The 20145-nt window shown below is 37.8% G+C and overlaps 1 protein-coding gene across 28 annotated transcripts in view; it reads right to left on the bottom strand.

Annotated features, from left to right (window-relative positions):
• Positions 1-20145, bottom strand: part of RNF111 (ring finger protein 111) — a 163874-nt gene that overhangs the window by 60970 nt on the left and 82759 nt on the right. For 26 of the 28 annotated variants that reach the window (XM_063795078.1, XM_063795061.1, XM_063795070.1 and 23 more), the window contains one exon: positions 4748-5646. In XM_063795078.1, the coding sequence (XP_063651148.1) occupies positions 4748-5627 (880 nt within the window). In that variant the 5' untranslated portion in view covers positions 5628-5646. Of the gene's footprint in view, positions 1-4747; positions 5647-13861; positions 13952-14837; positions 14872-20145 lie in introns of those variants that run through there. The other 2 variants (XM_063795060.1, XM_063795057.1) reach the window with 1 other exon arrangement.

Raw genomic sequence — 20145 nt, 5'->3', positions numbered from 1 at the left:
TGACCTGCCATGATTGTGAGGCCTGACCAGCCATGTGGAACTCTGAGTCAATTAAACCTCTTTCCTTTATAAGTTACCAGTCTTGGCCGGGTGTGGTGGCTCAAACCTGTAATCCCAGCACTTTGGGAGGCTGAGGTGGGCAGCGGATCTCTTGAGGCCAGGAGTTTGAGACCAGCCCGGCCACCATGATGAAACTCAGTCTCTAATAAAAATACAAAGATTAGCTGGGCGTGGTGGTGCAGGCCTGTCATCCCAGCTACTCAGGCACTTTAACCCAGGAGGCAGAGGCTGCAGTGAGCCAAGATCACACCACTGCACTCCAGCCTGGGCCACAGAGTAAGACTGTCTCAAAAAAATAATAAATAAATAAAAATAGAATAAATTACCCAGTCTCGGGTATGTCTTTATTAGCAACATGAGAATGAACTAATACAGTAAATTGGTACTAACAGAGTGGGGTGATTCTGTAAAGGTATCTGAAAATGTGGAAGCAACTTTCGAACTGGGTAACTGGCAGAGGTTGCAAAAGTTTGGAGAGCTCCAAAGATAAGAAGATGTGGGGAAGTTTGGAACTTCCTAGAGACTTGTTGAATGGCTTTGACCAAAATGCTGACAGTGATATGGACAATAAAGTCCAGGCAGAGGTAGCCTCAGATGTAGACAAGGAACTTCTTGGGAACTGGAGTAAATGGGCCACTCTTGCTATGCAAAGAGACTGGCAGCATTTTGCCTCTGCCTTAGAGGTCTGTGGAACCTTGAACTTGAGAGAGATGATTTAGGGTATATGCAAAAGTAATTTCTAAGAGCAAAGCATTTGAGAGGAAGCAGAGCATAAAAATTTGCAAAATTTGCAGCCTGACAATGTGATAAAAAAGGAAACCCATTTTCTGGGGAGAAATTCAAACCAGCTCAGAAATTTGCATAAGTTATGTGGAATGAAATATTAACGGGTATAATTACCCAACGTCTGTACCCTCATTGCATCTAGGAACTAACTTGCTTCTGATTTTATAGGCTCATATGCAGAAGGGACTTGCCTTGTCTCAGATGAGACTTTGGACTGTGGACTTTTGAGTAAATACTGAAATGAGTTAAGACTTTGGGGGACTGTTGGGAAGGCATGATTGGTTTTGAAATGTGAGGACATGGGATTTGGAAGGGGCAGGGGCAGAATGATATGGTCTGGCTATATCCCTACCCAAATCTCACCTTGACTTATAATAATTCCCACGTGTCATGGACAGGGCCAGGTGGACATAATTCATGGGGGCAGTTTCCCACATACCATGTTCTCATGGTAGTGAGTAAAGTCTCACAAGGTCTGATGGTTTTATAAATGGGAGTTCCCCTGCACAAGCTCTCTCTTGCCTGCTGCCATGTAAGACGTGACTTTGCTCTTCATTCACCTTCTGCCATAATTGTGAGGCCTCCCCAGCCATGTGGAACTGTGAGCCAATTAAACCCCTTTCCTTTATAAATTACCCAGTCTTGGGTATGTCTTTATTAGCAGCGTGACAATGGATTAATACATGCACATTGTATGAAAAAGTTGTCCCAGAAGTTCCAGAGTAACTAATATCCATTCATCCATACAAATCATATTAACATGTAGTAAATAAGTCAAATTAAAAGTTTAGACTTTCCAACTCTATCCAGAAAGCCTGAGTTCAAGTTCTAGTTCTACCAATTTGAATTAGCTAAGACTTTTTGCCAAATCACTTTATTTGAATCACTCAAAATATGACTAGGAAATAACCTATCTCCTAAGAATCTAAGGAAGTTAATTATTTGAAAGAGCTGAGATTTCTTGATAATAGAGCTAAGTCTCATTAATATTTCAGTTTAACTATAGTTTTTAAAAAATCATTCCAAACTGATTTCCCAAATGCTTCATCTGTAATATGAGTGTGATGATAACAGAATCCATCTCATATGAGTACTGGAAGGATTCAATGAGAATACACATAAATTAGAACATTACTGGCACAGAGTGAACGAACACTCAACCAGTGTTAGATATTTTTATTATCATCATGACATTAGCATCGAGGAATTTAATGCAAACTTCTTGGAGGGCATTCTGGTAACAATAGCCAACATTTTCAATGCATATACCCTCTGAAACACTTTCAGTAATTATTCCTTAAGATACACTTACATAGGTGTATAAAACGCAAGCACAATGTTGCTCAATGCGGCAAATATCCACTGACAAAAGCTGATTAAATAAATTATGGAACATCCATACAAAGGGAATACTATGCAAATGTCAAGAAGAATGAGATAACTATACATAGTGATATAAAAAGAGCCACATTATTTATCCTTGAATAGCCCTTCACATTTTCTGAAGGAGATAAGAAACTACTAATAGTGATTACTTCTGGTTAATAGTAACACTGGAGGATCTGAAGAAGACATAAACTTTTATTTTCTATTTTATACTTAATTGATACTTTTAAAATTCCATATCGTGTGAATGTTATTAAATCATTATTTTTTTTAAAACCAGTTTAAAGCAAATCACTTGTCTAGAAACCAGAAAACATTGAATGTACTTGGTTTCAACATATTGGATTTTTGTTTCTAATGTTTGAGGGTAGTGTCTGAAAATAATGTAGTTAAAAATAACGTAATTCTGCCAAGAAAGGCAATGAAAAAAAAACACACGCTACAGTAAGTATTAAATAAGATTTTTAAATGAATTAAATTTGGACTTCTCTTTAATACTTGAGGCTATATGAACCCCTGGCACTGATAATGACATTCAGTTACTATATTCTCATTCCCCTATAAACATCAGCTCCTTAGAACTTCTGCTCCACATCAACCATCCTGTCTCACTGACTTCAAGCACAAACTGAGCTCTGCTGTACTCACTCCCAAAACTAGTACATGCACATTCTGACCACTTGAGAAAAATGTGACAATTAAGCAACACAACTCCTCATTTCCCTTATTCTCAGGAAATCTCTGGCAATGGTTATTCTACACTCCTCTCAGCTGGCTGTACATGATCAAAATGAACTCTTCTCAAAAAAGTATTTGTGTAGGTAAAACTGATCTGAACATGGCCAAGCCTAAGATTAATAACAAGGTTACTGGTTTAGGGTTCTGGCAAAAATAGAAAAATACAGATGAAAAAGGAAAGAGATTCTTGGAAAAGGAAGGGACTCATAAAGAAGAAGAAGAGAAGAAGAAATGGCACATCCAAAAGTAGACTAGCAGGCCCTGACCTTAACAGGCAAGACATAAGGTAAAACTGAGAAAGCTTATGTTAGTATTAGAAATCATGACCTAGCTAGCCCTTTAGAAAGCTCTCCCTAGGCCCATTGCCCTATTCCCTAATTTCACAAGAAATTAATCTCTTCCCTCAGTTCAGACAGCTCTTCAATGCTCACTTCAACAACTCCCTTTAAATTACAACTGTAAAAGTGATGCATTATCTTAGGATGGTTTGTATACATGGAACATACATTTCAGGACTGTCTGCAAATAAACTTATTCTACTTAAATATCACATTTACTGTGTGTGAGAGAGAGAGAGAGTCAGCACGCATGAGCAAGAGCACACAGGCTCAAGAGCACTGATAGGAAATAGTCCCTATCCAATTTTAATTGATGTATCATATGCACTGTCGAGACTAAAAGTCTCTGGGTCCTAGTATTAGAAAAGTTACCACTCAAATACTTGAAATTATTTTTCAGCTATAAAGAACATGATAACAGCAAACAACAAGAATATAGTACTTAAAGAAAAAATATTGAGAGCCCAAGGCAGGTGGATCGCCTGAGCTAAGGAGTTCAAGACCAACCTGGGCAACTTGGCAAAACTTGGCAAAACTACAAAAAATACAAAATAAGCCAGGTGTGGTGGTGTGTGCCTATAGTCCCAGCTACTTGAGGCGCTGACGTGGGAGGACGGTTTCAGCCCAGGAGGTGAAGGTTGCAGTGAACCAAGACTGCATCACTATACTCCAGCCTGAGCAACAAAGCCAGATGCTGCCTCAAAAAAACAAAGGAAAAAAAATTAACCAGTCTTTTTTAGTGACTAGAACTGTTCTTACTATGGCTGAATCCATCATACAGGTAGCTGAAAAAGTATTCATAACAATCAAGCATATTAAAGAAACACAAGAAAAAAAATGTGTACCATAAATGAAGAACATATATAAAATATAATCTAATATGTATAAAATGTAATAAATGAGGCCAGGTGCAGTGGCTCATGCCTGTAATCCCATCACTTTGGGAGGCCGAGGTGGGCAGATAATTTGAGATCAGGAGCTCAAGACTAGCCTGTTCAACATAGTGAAACCCCGTCTCCACTAAAAATACAAAAATTAGCTGGGCATGGTGGTGGGCACCTGTAATCCTGGCTACTTGGGAGGCTGAGGCAGGAGAATTGCTTGAACCCAGGAGGCGGAGGTTGCAGTGAGCCGAGATTGCGCCACTGCACTCCAGCCTGGGTGACACAGTGAGACTCTGTTTCAGAAAAAAAAAAGTAATGAAGGGTTATTCTCCCAAAAAACTCTTGACTTATTTTTGTCACTAGAAATTTTTTAAATTTTTATCTTAGCATTAGAGTCATGGTTTAATACTGCAATTGGTAATTTATATGACTTAAAAATAAAAGTTAATAGAACCTGATAGTCCCTTTAAATAAAATCAGTAAGACACAAACAAAAAATTAAGCACAAATGCAATGCAATAGGTTCCATGTTTTACTCAGCTTAAACATTTTTACCTGAGGGAACAGCTGGATTGTTTTGGTGGTTTTCACTGGCAGAAACAAACAAATCTTCTTCTCCTTCAGTTGATGAGCTAGAAGAGGATTCACTGCTGAGGTCATTCTCACTGGAACTACTAGAACTAGGTAGCAAGGCATATTTTCTTCGAGCTAACACTTCTCGTTTCTTCCTCTGCATTAATATCCTCTCTTTTTGTTTCTGTGTCCTCTGTGAGGAATTATTTTTTACAAATCTCTTTCTGCATGGAAGTCTCCGTAACGAACTGCCATGTAAACAGGGTCTTTTCATTAACAATCCCGATACAGATTCTGTCTCAGTCCGAGGCCACTTATGAGACCGTGCACTATGGCTTCTACTTTTAGCATTCAAAATGGTCTGGGAATGTCTTACAGAGACTTCTTTATCCTCATCTGAAGTCACAGTATCAGAATCTCCAAAATGCAGACTAGATGAAGGAGAAGAAAGACAATCACTAAAAGAGGAATCATTATCTTCATCACTTGGTATCCCTAGGTGTTGCCTCAGTCCTAAAATTCCCTGGTTTTCTTTAACACAATTCTGCACATACGAAGGGCCAGCCTGCTGGCTTTTGCGTTTTTTCCTCACAACGAGACTTTTTTCTTGTTCTTGCTGGTTACCATTCATGTCCTTCTCTTGCTTTTGAGAATCATCACACAGGTGAGAGAATTCATTCCCCACTTTACTATTAATCATCTCAACTCCCGCAGGAAAACTTTTGGCTGCCCCAATGGGCTCTGGATGCAAAAGGATCCCTTTCAGACTCTCCTGTGTCTTTGGTGCATCAGAAGGAATCTCACTCTTCATATCCACTTTTAAGGTGTAGAGCTCGTTATATTCAGGAGTCCATTGAGACATGGGAAACTTTAAGGAAAGCCTAGAAGACAAAATTAGATATTTAAAAGATTTTTAATGTGTTTTATTATACTATTTAATTGAAGAGTTCTCAAATTCCACCAAGAAGATCCCTTATAAAGGCAGAACTGTCTTTTCCTCATCAGTACACAAAATGTCTGTTATGAATTATTTTACTATTCTTATAAAACGTTTTTCTCTGGTCACTCTACTCATGCATCCAATTTTTAGAAATACAGTAAATATAGAGCATAAGCCTACTTAAAAACTTCTATTAACCAAAAACTGATCTTATTGCATATCTCACTACCTTCAGCAACAAAACATATTTGGTCAAATCAAACAATTACTTCAAAACCTATTTCAGTGAAATATAAATAAAAGGATTCAAATTCAAAAGACTAATGTTTTACTCCTGGTATGACATTTTTAAGTGGTTATTATTAAATATTTCTGTACATCTAGATGGTTACTACATTAGATTGATATTATTAATAATGAGCTAATGAATATAAGCTTCTCTTTTCTATTTTTTTTCCTTCATACTACTCTATTAATTCTCTAATGAGAATCTGAATTCTCCTGATAGTAGACACAACTACTGCATTTCAGTTTTAGATACAAAAAGATTAGAGCCAAGACTGTGGGCTGCTGAAGATCATTCAGTTAAATAAACAATACAGCAGAACATAAAATCAAACTTTGTACAGCTAATCTATCTAAATCATTCAACATCTTAAATTACGAGCTGCCAAAAAGAGATCTGAATTTAAAGCATTTACATCAATGCAATGTACATATGAAAATAATGTAATAGTAAATATCATGACTCAAAATGAAATATATTCATCAGAAAGGCAGTAAATGTGACAAATGAAGAGCTTTACTAGTGCAAAATATGAATAAACAATGTTAACATATTTTTAACAAGTTTTTATTAAGTATAGCATACACACATATTCTAAGTTTATAGATCAATGAACACTAAAAAAATGAACACCTCTATGTAACTGGCACACAGATAAACAACATAACCAGCACCCTAGAAATCTTCTTCCCATTACTACAGCCCACCAAACTGTTAACCACTATTGTAACTTCTGACACCACAGATTTGTTTTGCCCATAAAATACATTTTGAAACCAGTTCCTAAAAAGCGAGTACAACAGCTGTTTAGTAAGCAAGTATTTTCCCTCTCTACAAATGGGTTACAGAAATATATAATCTTACAGGTCTCCCACGTTACTATAGTATATAACTTTACTATCAGAACAAATGATAATAATTAAGGCATAGAATGACCTATTCCTACAGAAAGCTATCAAAACCACTATCTTCTTTTATTCTTATTCACAAGCACAGGCAGTGCTGTATCCAAGATCAGCCATCACGCGCTATCTGTAGTTCAGCAGGATCAGTGATAAACCAGGAATACAAAGATGAGTGAACATGAGCATGGCAATGAGCAAATTACAGAAGGCAGCCAGTCAGACAAGGATCACTTTAATTAAAGGCAAGAACACAGAAGTCACAATGATAAAACACAGGTACATGTGATCTAAGAGTTGAATGGAGCCAAACAGGATGGCTGTAATAAAGAACACAGGTAATAACAAGTGTTAGAGAGGATGCATAAAAAAAAAAACATTGGAACCCTCATATATTGCTGATGGAAATGTAAAATGATACAAGCTACTTTGGGAAGCAGTCTAGCAGATTCTCAAAAATTAAATACAAGCTGGGCGCGGTGGCTCATGTCTGTAATCCCACCACTTTGGGAGGCCAAGGCAGGCGGATCACTGGAGGCCAGGAGTTCGAGATCAGCCTGGCCAACATGGTGAAACCCCATCTCTACTAAAAATACAAAAATTAGCCAGGATAGTGGCGCACTGACTGTAATCCCAGCCACTTGGGAGGCTGAAGCATGAGAATTGCTTGAACCTGGGAGGCAGAGGTTACAGTGAGCTGCGACTGCACCGCTACAGTCCAGCTTGAGCAACAGAGCAAGACTCTATCTCAAGAAAAAAAAAAAAAATTAAACACAGAATTGCTATATGACCTAGCATTTCCACTCCTAGGTATGTACCCAAGAGAAATGAAAACACATATTCATAAAAAAACTTATAAACAGCAACATTAGTCATAACAGCCAAAAAAGTGGGAACACAAATGCCAATCAACTGATGAATAAATAAATCCATACAAAAGATTATTACTCAGCAATAGAAAGAAATGAAGTACGGTAGTCCCTCACTATCCAGTTTAACTTTCCACAGCTTCAGTTACTCACACTATGAAAGAGAGACCACATTCACATAAGTTTTATCACAGTATGTTGTTAGAATTTTGCTACTTTATTGTTGTTGTTAGTCTCTTATTCTGCCTAATTTATAAATTAAACTTTATCATAGGCATGTAGGTATATGAAAAAAAAACACTATATGGTTTCAGGCATCCACTGGGGGACTCAGAACGGTTTCCCCTTGGACGGGGGCGCAGACTACCATACTGATTCAAGCTACAACATGGATAAACAATATGCTAAGTAAAAGAAACCAGTCAAAAAGATAACATAATATAAGATTCCCTTTATATGGAATGTCTGGAATAGGCAAATCTACATAGATAGAATGTGGTTACCTAGGGCTGGGGATGATCGGAGGATTCAACTATGATGGCCGAAAAGCATGGAGTTTCTGGCCAGGCGCGGTGGCTCACGCCTGTAATCCCTACACTTTGGGAGGCCGAGGCGGGCAGATCACCTGAGGTCAGGAATTCGAGACCAGCCTGGCCAACATAGTGAAACCCCATCTCTACTAAAAATACAAAAAATTAGCCAGGTATGGTGGCGCGCACCTGTAATCCCAGCTACTCAGGAGGCTGAGGCAGGAGAATTGCTTGAACCAGGGAGGCAGAGGTTGTAGTGAGCTGAGATCACACCACTGCACTCCAGCTTGGACAACAAGAGTGGGAAAAAAAAAAAAAAAAAAAGGTGGGCCAGGTGCAGTGGCTCACGCCTGTAATCCCACCACTTTGGGAGGCTGAAGCGGGTGGATCACCTGAGGTTAGGAGTTTGAGACCAGCCTGATCAACATGGTGAAAAGAAACCCTGTCTTACTAAAAATACAAAAATTAGCCAGGCATGGTGGCAGGCACCTGTAATCCCAGCTACTCAGGAGGCTGACGCAGGAGAATCGCTTGAACCCAGGAGACAGAGGTTGCAGTGAGCCGAGATTGCGCCATTGCACTCCAGCCTGGGCAACAGAGCAAGACTCTGTATCCCAAAAAAAAAAGAAAAAAAGGTATAGAATTTCTTTTATTTTCAGTGAACTGAAAATGTTCTACAACTGATTGTGGTGCCAGCTATTCAACTCTGTGAATATACTAAAAACCCAGTGAAATAAAACCTCAATAAAACTCCTGCCAGAAAGTCAACAGGTTTTAAAAAAGTGAAAAAGTCAAGAGGAAAAGTATCAAGATTTCTAGGCATCAGAGACTCCATCAGCAACAGAAGTCTCATGATGTAGGTTGGAAACAGCTGGGGTTCTTCCAGAAACCCATGTCAGAGTTATGTTCTGGTGGATTTCAGAGGAGGAGATCTTGGAGTCTTTATGGGCTGAAGATTTAAAAATTAGACTCCTCATCTGTAATTACTAAGTCCTCATGTTGATAATGGAGATCATGAGAAGCAATGAAAATTTGCCAAAAACCAGACAAATTCTGAGAACATGCAGCCATACATTAATTTACAAAGAAGCAATTCACAGCACAATTAACTAAACCCAATTTCTTTTCCATCATTTCATGTCCCAAAGCCAAAACAATGCAATCAACTCTTTATGGTTAAATCTGCTCTGATTTTTGATCAGTTTAGTCTGTCCAATGAGACAAGGGTAGAGGAGAGCAAGGGGGGGTGGTTTGGTGTATGCTGTGGTGTGTGTTTGTACACCAGTTAACTCTTCTCTGAGTTAACATATCATGCAGTCATTAAATGCAAAATTAATATCCCATATAACTAAGAGGTTCCCACCCAGGGAGTAATTCATACTATTTTTTTTTCTAAAATCCATCGCTGTATTGTATCATGTTCTAAATTTTTTATTCTAAAATCCATCCCTGTAATTGTATCAGGCTGTATTTTGAACTTAGAAGAGGAAAGTTCAAAAGGAAATAAACACAAGTATTGCATTTAACTTAAAAAGCAGCAAATATAACAGATAATATTCTAAATTATTTGCTGTTTGATAAAACCATATTCTAGTCTTTTATTTTTGTAAAAATTATTGGCTGATCTAATTTACAAAGGAGGCAAATGCGTACAAGATATATCTCCTTGGTGACATTATAAATGGCTTGCTGTTACACACTGTTTCAATACTGAAACCATAATACTAGTCCCTCTTTGTGTAGATCGATCCAATCATTTCATTGCTATGTCATGATGACTGCATGCTAATTACTCCTGATACTAGTGTAGAATACACCACTATTAGTAAACCTTGCACTAAGAAAATACGATAGCTAAAAAAAAATACTAACTTTCAAAACTAAAAATTAGGGTTGGGATTTAGTAATTCACATCATAAACAAGTTTATGTGAGCAAAAGGAGGAAAAACCCATTAAGACTATCCATACAACTCTGAGGAACTCTACTTCTAAACTGTGATACACTATTATTGGTATGATGCTTCACCACCAATTATAAATATGAATACTTGTTTCAACTTTAAATAAAAATGTAATGATTGCTTACATGACTCTAAAGAAGTAAGATTTTAAAAGAAAAAAAAAAAGCCGGCCGGGCACAGTGGCTCACGCCTGTAATCCCAGCACTTTGGGAGGCTAAGGCAGGCAGATCACCTGAGGTTGGGAGTTCAAGACCAGCCTGACCAACATGGAAAAAACCCGTCTCCACCAAAAATGCAAAGTTAGCCAGGCGTGGTGGCACATGCCTGTAATCCCAGCTACTCGGGAGGCTGAGGCAGGAGAATCGCTTGAATCCGCAAGGCAGAGGTTGCGGTGAGCCGAGATCGCGCCATTGCACTCCAGCCTGGGAGACAAGAGCAAAATTCCGACACAAAAGAAAAAAGGAAAAAAAAAAAGCCATAGATGACTTGGCATTTTTCTACAAAAGTTTTAGAGATTATCAGAAAATCAACTAGAAATATGTCTACCATTTAACTATCTTTTTAATATAATTAAGTGAAAAAAATAATACCTGTACTACAGGGATATCACTTGGGGTGTGTATTAAATTTTTAATTCTCTTATTTACTTTACTATGTGCCAGCTTAAGTATATTAAATCAAATGCCTGACAGAATATTCTCTTCTACTACCTATAACTACTACTACTCATATCTAGATAATACAGACAATATGCTTTGTTACATATTCTAAATAGCCAAAATTTCATTAGCAAGAAAGGTATTTTCCCTCAAAAGTATCACTATGGACCCTCAAGTGCATTAGCTCATACTAAAATTTCTCAAGAGATTTCTGCTAGGAGTACACAACCTAATAATGTACTCAATTATGAAAAGAAGAGTGGGACCCTTGATAAACTTATTACCTTTCCTAGTAGAAAGGAGAAAGTTATACTCAGGATAACTGCTATGAAACTGTAAGATAAACTTGATTTCTGCCTGGGCGCAGTGGCTCACGCCTGTAATCCCTGCACTTTGGGAGGCCGAGGAGGGCAGATCGTAACAGCATTATTTGCAAAAACCAAAAGGTGGAAGCATCTCAAGTGTCCACTGAAGTGATGAATAGATAAACAAATGTGATATACACGTACAATGAAATAGTATTCAGCCTTAAAAAGGAAACCCTGACGCATTACAACATGGATGAATCTTGAAGACATTATGCTAAGTGAAATAAGAAGACACAACAAGACAAATATTGTATGATTCCACTTGTATGAACTACCCAGAGTAGTCAAATTCATAGACAGAAAATAAAATGGTGGTTGCAAGGACCTGAGGGAGGGGGAGAATAGGAGTTAGTGTTTAACAGTTACTGAGTTTCAGTCGGGGAAGATAAAAAGTTGTGGAAATAGATGGAGATGTTGCACAACAATGTCAATGTACTTAATGCCAAATTATAAACTTAAAAATGGTAATTTTATGTTACGTACATTTAAACGACCAAAATAATTCAAAAGAGATATTGTTATAAAACATTATCCTGGAAAGGCTAGTAAAGTCACTCAAAAAAGAGAATGCGCATAAATATGTAAAAGAACATTTAATCCTATGTTGGCATGTGCTTCTCGAGAATCTGGACTAAAACACACTTTAAAAAATCACCCTCTCTTCCTCATCACTCAAACTCATATTCTGTCTTTCTTAAAGTACTTACTACTAACTGAAAAGATCTTGCTAGCCTATTTATTACACAAAGCGTCTCAGTAGAATATAAGTTCCAAGGAAGCGGGAATCTCATCTAGGCAGATCTCCAGCAATGAAAACAGTTGACTCGCACATACTAGGCACTCAATTAGTATTTTTTTTAATTGCATTAATCTGTAAAAGAATGAGTAAAAGGAAGGAAGTAAAACACAACTGCCATATTTCTAGCTTAGGTAACTAAGAATATGGTGACACCCATAGCTGAGATAGAAAAGAAAATATGCAGAATGAGAATAATAATAACAAAATTAGGAAAATAATACCTAAGATTTCTTGAAAATTTACTATTGCCCAATTTCCTTCTTCAGGTATTCTGTAACCACAAGATATTTACCATATAACTGGGGATAATCAGGTCCTTAAAAGAGAGAAACTGACCATAGAAAAGAACAGCAGGGAGCCAAAAGATTTTTTCCTATATATTATTGGTAAACTGATCTACATCCTACTTCTTGGAGAATAGGAAATATTAAATAGGAAAGTGGTTGCACCTTCCAGAAAGTCTATTAAGATCACTCTTCATGTCCCTTAGGGTCTCAAGGCTCAAAGTTATAACGTAAATCTTCAAACTAGACTGGCAGGATTCAGCTCACAGACATGGTTTGTTTGGCATATATAATTCAGGGGGAAAAAAACTGATGGTTAATAGTGAAACACTATAGGCATTCTCATTAAAATCTGGAAGAAAAAAAGGAATTCATTGTTATAAAACATTCTTCTGGAAAGGCTAGTAAAGTCATTTAAACAAGGGAATGTGCATATATATTTAAAAGAAGGTAATTTTTTTCATTATTGGTAGATGACACTGACAAATGAGCTCAACAGTAGAAAACCACTGGCAACAGTAAGACAGGCCAGTTACTTATATATTTACCAAAAATATATAAATAAAAATAACACTCCAAAAATCAATGACTTTCCTTTACACAAACAGTAGCTAGTTAGAAAATACTACACAATAACAAAAATATACTACTTACAAGAGGAATGAAAATATTTAATATCTGGTATGAAATTTAACAAGAGACACAAAGGACCTACATGAAAACAATTATAACAATGTCAGTTACACAAAAATTTATGGGAAATTCAATTTGATGCCAAAATAATAGCAAATTCAGTTATAAAACAGGGTAAACCAGCATGCTATTTCCTCACTTTCTTTTTTTCTTTGAGATTGAGTCTTGCTCTGTCACCCAGGCGGGAGTGCAGTGGTGTGATCTCAGCTCACTGCAACCTACGCCTCCCGGATTCAACCGATTCTCCTGCCTCAGCCTCCCGAGTAGCTGGGATTACAGACATGCACCACCATGCCCAGTTAATTTTTTGTATTTTTAGTAGAGACAGGGTTTCACCACGTTGGCCAGGCTGATCTCGAACTCCTGACCTCAGGTGATCCTCCCGCCTCGGCCTCCCAAAGTGCTGGGATTACAGGCGTAAGCCACCGCGCCCAGCCAATTTCCTCACTTTCAAAGATTCTCTGTCATCCAGGGAATCCACCAGAACACTGCAGATCTGTTCATACTTCTGCATTAACCAGCTCAGAATTTCTCCTTACTTTTCTCAGATCCAAAGTAAAACCTAGACACCCTCTAGGTAGAGAGCAGGAAGGACAGGCAATCTCCTTACTGGATGTGTCTATGCTGATATTAATAATGAGAAGTTTCCTATTATCTGCCAATGTCACTTTGGTGAGTCTTTTGGTTGCATTTAAAAGACACTGGAAGAATGATTTACATGGAGTGTGAAGAGGTTAAACAACCTAAACCCAAAGACGTTCACTATACTCCTTAACCTTAACAGATATCCACAGAAACAATTACTTGTTAAAAGAGGACTGCACAAGGGATAGCCATGTGAGGAGATTAAGGGACATCCTCCATTCCATGTTGGTCTGGATATTACTGCTCATGCTATAAAAAGGAAAGAAAATACAGTTAAATGGAGATTAGAACTGTCAGAATCTGGAAGTCAAAGTTATCTTTTGGGAGGTCTGTCTAGGATAACTATCTCCTCTGACAGGTAAAGAGGAACTGAGAAGCAAAGATGGAACCATGCTTACATTTAGACAGACTTTCACATGATTTTAGTATCTCAGCTAAGGCTTGCTCTGAATGAAGTAAAATTCTCTGTCGCCTCTAAGTACAAAGACCTCAAAACACTTAGGGTAGAGAACTAGCTAACAGACAAAACCACTAAGAGGAAAATTTCAAGGTTAATTAGTCTTATAAAATATTTCCAAAATATTTTATAGGAAGCTTGGCCAGGTGTGGTGGCTCATGCTTGTAATCCCAGCACTTTGGGCGGCCAAGGCTGGGGGATCACTTTAGGTCAGGAGTTCGAGTCCAGCCTGGCCAACATGGTGATACCCCGTCTCAACTAAAAATACAAAAATTAGCCAGGCATGGTGGCACGCGCCTGTAGTTCCAGCTACTCGGGAGGCTGAGGCGGGAGGATCGCTTGAACCTGGGAGGCAAGGTTGCAGTGAGGTGAGGTCACGTCACTGTACTTCAGCCTGGGTGACAGAGCAAACTCTGACTCAAAAAAAAATTTGTAAGAAGCTAGAAAAAATGAACGCATAGCAATAACCAAAAAGCTATAGTAAATCTAGGAAACAAGTGAAATTATGGAAAATGAAATATTCAATGAATACTGAGTGATAAACAGTGAACAGTGATGTAGATTTTCGATCTAGGGATCACTGAGTTACAGTCTTGACTCTGCCCCTATGTAATCTTGGCCATAGTACTCTCTAAAACTGTTTCTAGTCTATAAAATTGGAATAATAATAGTACTTACCTCATAAAATTCCGTAACGGTTAAATGAGAGTACCTAACAAAGCACATGGCATAGTGGCTGTTATTATTAATTACTTTCCTAAAGGAGCAGGTACATACATAAGACTTAACATTTAAGACTTTCTCTTACACCTAAAAATAAATGTAATCTTTGAGATCCAGAAGGGCATAGGCCAGGCATGGTGGTTCACACCTATAATCCCAACACTTTGGGAGGCCGAGACAGGCGGATGAATTGAGGTCAGGAGTTCGAGACCAGCCTGGCCAACATAACAAAACCCTGTCTCTACTAAAAATACAAAAATTAGCCGGGCATGGTGGCACCCACCTGTAATCCCAGCTACTGGCCAGGCTGAGACAGGAGAATCACTTGAACTCACGAGGCGGAGTTTGCAGTGAGCCGAGATCGCATCACTGCACTCCAGCCTGGGCAACAGAGCAAGACTTCATCTCAAACAAACAAAAAAAGGTAGGGCATAAAATCTGGGATCTAACCTATGAGGACACAGAGGCATAAGAATGATACAAACGACTTTGGGGGAAAGGGTGGAAAGTGAGGTCAGGGATAAAAGACTACACATTAGGTACAGTATACATGGCTCAGGTGATGGGTGCACCAAAATCTCAGAAATCACCACTAAAGAACTTATTCATGTAACCAAACACCACCTGTTCCCCAAAAACCTACTGAGATTTAAAAAATAAAAATTAAAACAACAAAAAAGAAGGGCATAAAAAACTATTCCCACAAAAGTTTGAAGTATAGAAACAAAGAACCAAATTTCTTTAGCATAAAACCTATCAAAGCCAAGAATTCTACAGACTTTCCTCTATTATGGAGGACTGGAGTTTGGTAGCTGGATGTTTCAGCCCCCTAAATTCTAATACCAGATATTCTGCTTCTGGTAACAGATAAGTTAAACCTCTCTCAACTAATAGGTTTCAATTTCTCAGTGAACTTAATGATTTTCTCATCTGTCTTGTTAAAGTATTCTGAAATCCTTAAATATTAGTCATCAAAGAGAAACATAACATCAACTTACATCTCCTGTCAATACAAACTGGGTGAAGTTCAATATGTTACAGAGTCTACTGCTCTAGCAATGACTCTGTTATTATCACAGCTAATAGCAAAATGAAGGGTGTATCTAACCTCACAAGCCTGAACAGTATCTGGGAGTCAGTTCTTTTTTGGTAGGGTGGCAGCACTACAAGTCATAGGGGCATACTGCACAAGTGTCTAATATTTCTGGTAAGGAAGCCTGGATCCTGAAATGTATACTAAATAAGACATAAAGATACTGCTAATTAATTACTATATATTACAATATATAATGCATATTTACTATATATAATGCATATATTGTGTTACATTTATGTACAGTATATATATATTTATTATCTTTATTGTATATAGAATTAAGTATCTTACAAAATATATAGTATATTTGCATATTACATATCTAACAAATTTTATATATCTAACATATAAAATATGTATTTTATATATGAAATATATATTTATATCTTATATAACACAAAATATAAAATTATATGATATATAAAATAAAATCTAAGAGAACTAAACTCAAAAATCCATTAACCCCATTTCGGTGCAGTAGCTGTATTTTCCTATCAATAAATACTTTTGTGTTTTTTGTTTTTTGTTTTTTTGAGACGGAGTCTCAGTCTGTCACCCAGGCTGAAGTGCAGTGGCACGATCTCGACTCACTGCAACCTCCATCTCCCAGGTTCAAGCAATTTTGCTGCCTCAGCCTCCCAAGCAGCTAGGACTATAGGCACACACCACCACACCTGGCTAATTTTTGTATTTTCAGTAAAGACAGGGTTTTACCACGTTGGCCAGGCCGGTCTCGAATTCCTGACCTCAGGTGATCCACCCACCTCAGCTTCCCAAAGTGCTGGAATTACAGGCATAAGCCACCACGCCTGGCTTAAATACTTTTAAATATCCAATAATAACATGTTTAAAAGTACAATAGAAAAAAGATCACTTTCCCCAAAGCAACAAAAATAGCTATATAGTTATTCCAAGGTATTAAGCCTGACAAGAACAGCCTGACAAGAATGGTGTATAAACCCATATGAAAAACACTACAAAACTGTACAACAGGATGTAACAGACAATCCTAGTAAAGAGCGAGAGACCTCATTTCTGGATGAAAAAGGACTCCAAATTGGCTCCGTCACAAATTAGAAGAAAGCCAATTTTTTTTAAAACTATAAAACATAAACATTACCATCAGACATATCAGGCCTTTAAAAACACTGTATTTTTTCAAATGGCCTGAATATATACACCTAAGGATCCATTCAAAGTAATATTGTTTGCATTTTCTCATTATTTTGTTCAGTGGAACTTTAAAATAATTAAAACTTAATTTAATAAAATAAATAAATGGATCACACCTGTAATCCCAGCACTTTGTGAGGCCAAGGCAGGTGAATCACTTGAGCCCAGGGGTTCAAAACCACCCTGGGCAACATGAAACCTCACCTCTACCAAAAAAAAAAAATACAAAAATTAGCCAGGGTGGTGGCACGTGCCTGAAGTCTCACCTACTCGGGTGGCTGAGGTGGGAGGATCACTCGAGCCCGGAAGGCAGAGGCTGCAGTGAGCTGAGGTCTTACCACTGCACTCCAACCTGGGCGACAGAGCATGGCGCTGTCTCAAAAAAAAGAAAAAAGAAAAGAAACAAATGTACAGTTATATGCACAAATGAGAGGGCAGAAACAAAAGGGAAAAGCTGAACTCAAACTTTTTTTCATCCTTTTCTTATTTAAAAAAAAGTATTACATAAAATTAACTGCTAAGCAGCCTTTTAAAATCAGGCAGGATTTGTACAAACTGTTATGGAAAGTATGGATCATTTTCTTTAAACGGACTACAAGTAAGTCTGCTATTATAGGATTCTTCTTCGTAAAACAACTTATATTAATATATGCATTTGAAAAATACACACTTAACAGTTTGGGAGTGAAACAATAGGGTAGAAATTTATAGCACTGGGTGGGGGTCTTTTACCTTTTATAAGTTTCTGTATATATAGTTTGTTTTTTTCTAAAAAGTAACCATTTACCAATTTTGAAATTAAAGATTTTTTAAGGAAATAAATGAGAACATAATATATTTAAATTTTTCACTACATTAGAACACAACTTTGTTGACAACAGATTTCTACACAAACAAATCAAATATATGCAAGCACAATTTTTACAGGAATCTTGGCTAGGCATAAAATTTCTTAAGTGACCAGAAATGACCACCAATCCTGGACACCTTAATGACAGAATAGGGCAGAAACTCAGAGATGGCAGTGACTGTTAGCAGATTTGAATGGAATTGTCAAATGTGAGAAATGATTTTTAGTTACTGATGTTAGTCTACAATTCTAGGCATGTTGTTTTTGAACCCATCTTTACAAATAAATTTTAATGCTCGAAAATGATAATAATTTATCAAACCATTTCACAAAATCTTTCTTCATTAAAAGTGTAATAATTATGATTGCTGCATTAATGGAAAGTAGTCTATAAGAGCTCAACAAATAGGCCGGGCGTGGTGCCTCATACCTATAATCCCAGCGCTTTGGGAGGCTGAGGCAGGTGGGTCACCTGAGGTCAGGAGTTCGAGACCAGCCTGGCCAACATGATGAAACCCCGTCTCTACCAAAAATACAAAAAATTAGCTGGGCATGATGGCAGGCGCCTGTAATCCCAGCTACTCGGGAGGCTGAAGCAGGAGAATCGTTTGAACCCAGGAAGTGGAGGTTGCAGAGAGCCGAGATTGTGCCATTGCACTCTAGTCTGGACAACAAGAGCGAAACTCCATCTCAAAAAAAAAAAAAAAAAGAGTTCAACAAATAATGTGACAAACCTGGAAGACAAACCTCCAGGACCTTTTGTTCTTGATAATTCAAGTAATAAATCTGTCAACTTTCAAAGCTTCAAACTTACAAACTACTCTTAGAGATTTCTGTTATTTTAACTTCCTGTTTCCAAAACTGAACTTTAAGTGGCTTCCAGATTTCCTTGGAGATTGGAACTGAAGAGTTCTCTCTTTTAAAGTGATAGAAGCCAAACCTAAAGACAATTGATGTTTTTATAAATATACGGAAAAGATGGCTGCTTCAACATGTCTTCAAAATTTAACAATCTGTAACAGGTAAATGTAAAATTAAACCATATTCCGAAATAAGCTCTTAAATCTTTACAGCAGCACATTTTACATACTGAACTATTAATTTTTTTGTCAATGCTATTAAATGGCTTGGTGTTTCTCTTATGAATAAGCATTGTCACATATGCTGAATGACACATTTACGATCTCTAGAAAATCAAACTTAAAAATACAAAAATAAAAATTATCGTGGCCTACACAGCAGCGGTTTCCAACCTTTTTGGCACCAGGGAACGGATTCGTAGAAGACAATTTTTGCACGGACCCAGGGTGGGGGTGGGTGGGTGTGGTTTGAGATGATCCGAGTACATTTATTGTGCACTTTATTTCTATTATCATTGCATTGCAATATATAATATTATACAATTCACCGTAATATAGAATCAGTGGGAGCCCTGAGCTTGCTCTCCTGCAACTAGATGGTCCCAACTGGGGGTGATGGGAGACAGTGACAGATCATCAGGCATTAGATTCTCGTAAGGAGCACGCAACCTAGATCCCCCACATGCAGTTCACAATAGGGTTCATGCTCCTATAAGAATGCCGCTGCTGATCTGACAGGAAGCAGAACTCAAGCAGTAATGTAAGTGACGGGGACTGGCTGTAAATATAGATGAAGCTTCACTACTCATCCACCACTCACCTACTGGTACATGGCCTAGTTCCTAATAGGCCACAGATGGGTACCAGTCCGTGGCCCAGGGGTTGGGGAACCCTGCTATACAGAACTCTTTGGAGAAAACAATGTCACTGAAGCAGTGAGCACATCCTTGTGAGAGCCAGGAAATACTGTTTGAAATAGGTAGGGTAGAACAAAATTATGGTGGGCCGAGCAAGATGAAAAATGTTGACTAATATGGTATATGCTCAATTATTCAAATAATTACAGAATAACTACTTTATATGCTGGATCTGTGGGCAGAGAGAGAAAATACAGGTTCCCATCCTTCAAGAAGCTCACAATTTAGTATGATGGAAAGAATTACAGAATATAAATAATTAGGCCAAAGTGGGCAGATCACGAAGTCAAGAGATCAAGACCATCCTGGCCAACATGGTGAAACCCCATCTCTACTAAAAATACAGAAATCAGCTGGGCGTGGTGGT

This window comes from Pan troglodytes, chromosome 16 (assembly GCF_028858775.2).
Source record: "Pan troglodytes isolate AG18354 chromosome 16, NHGRI_mPanTro3-v2.0_pri, whole genome shotgun sequence".
NCBI classification, from domain to species: domain Eukaryota; kingdom Metazoa; phylum Chordata; class Mammalia; order Primates; family Hominidae; genus Pan; species Pan troglodytes.
This window is presented reverse-complemented; position numbering and strand designations above follow the sequence as displayed.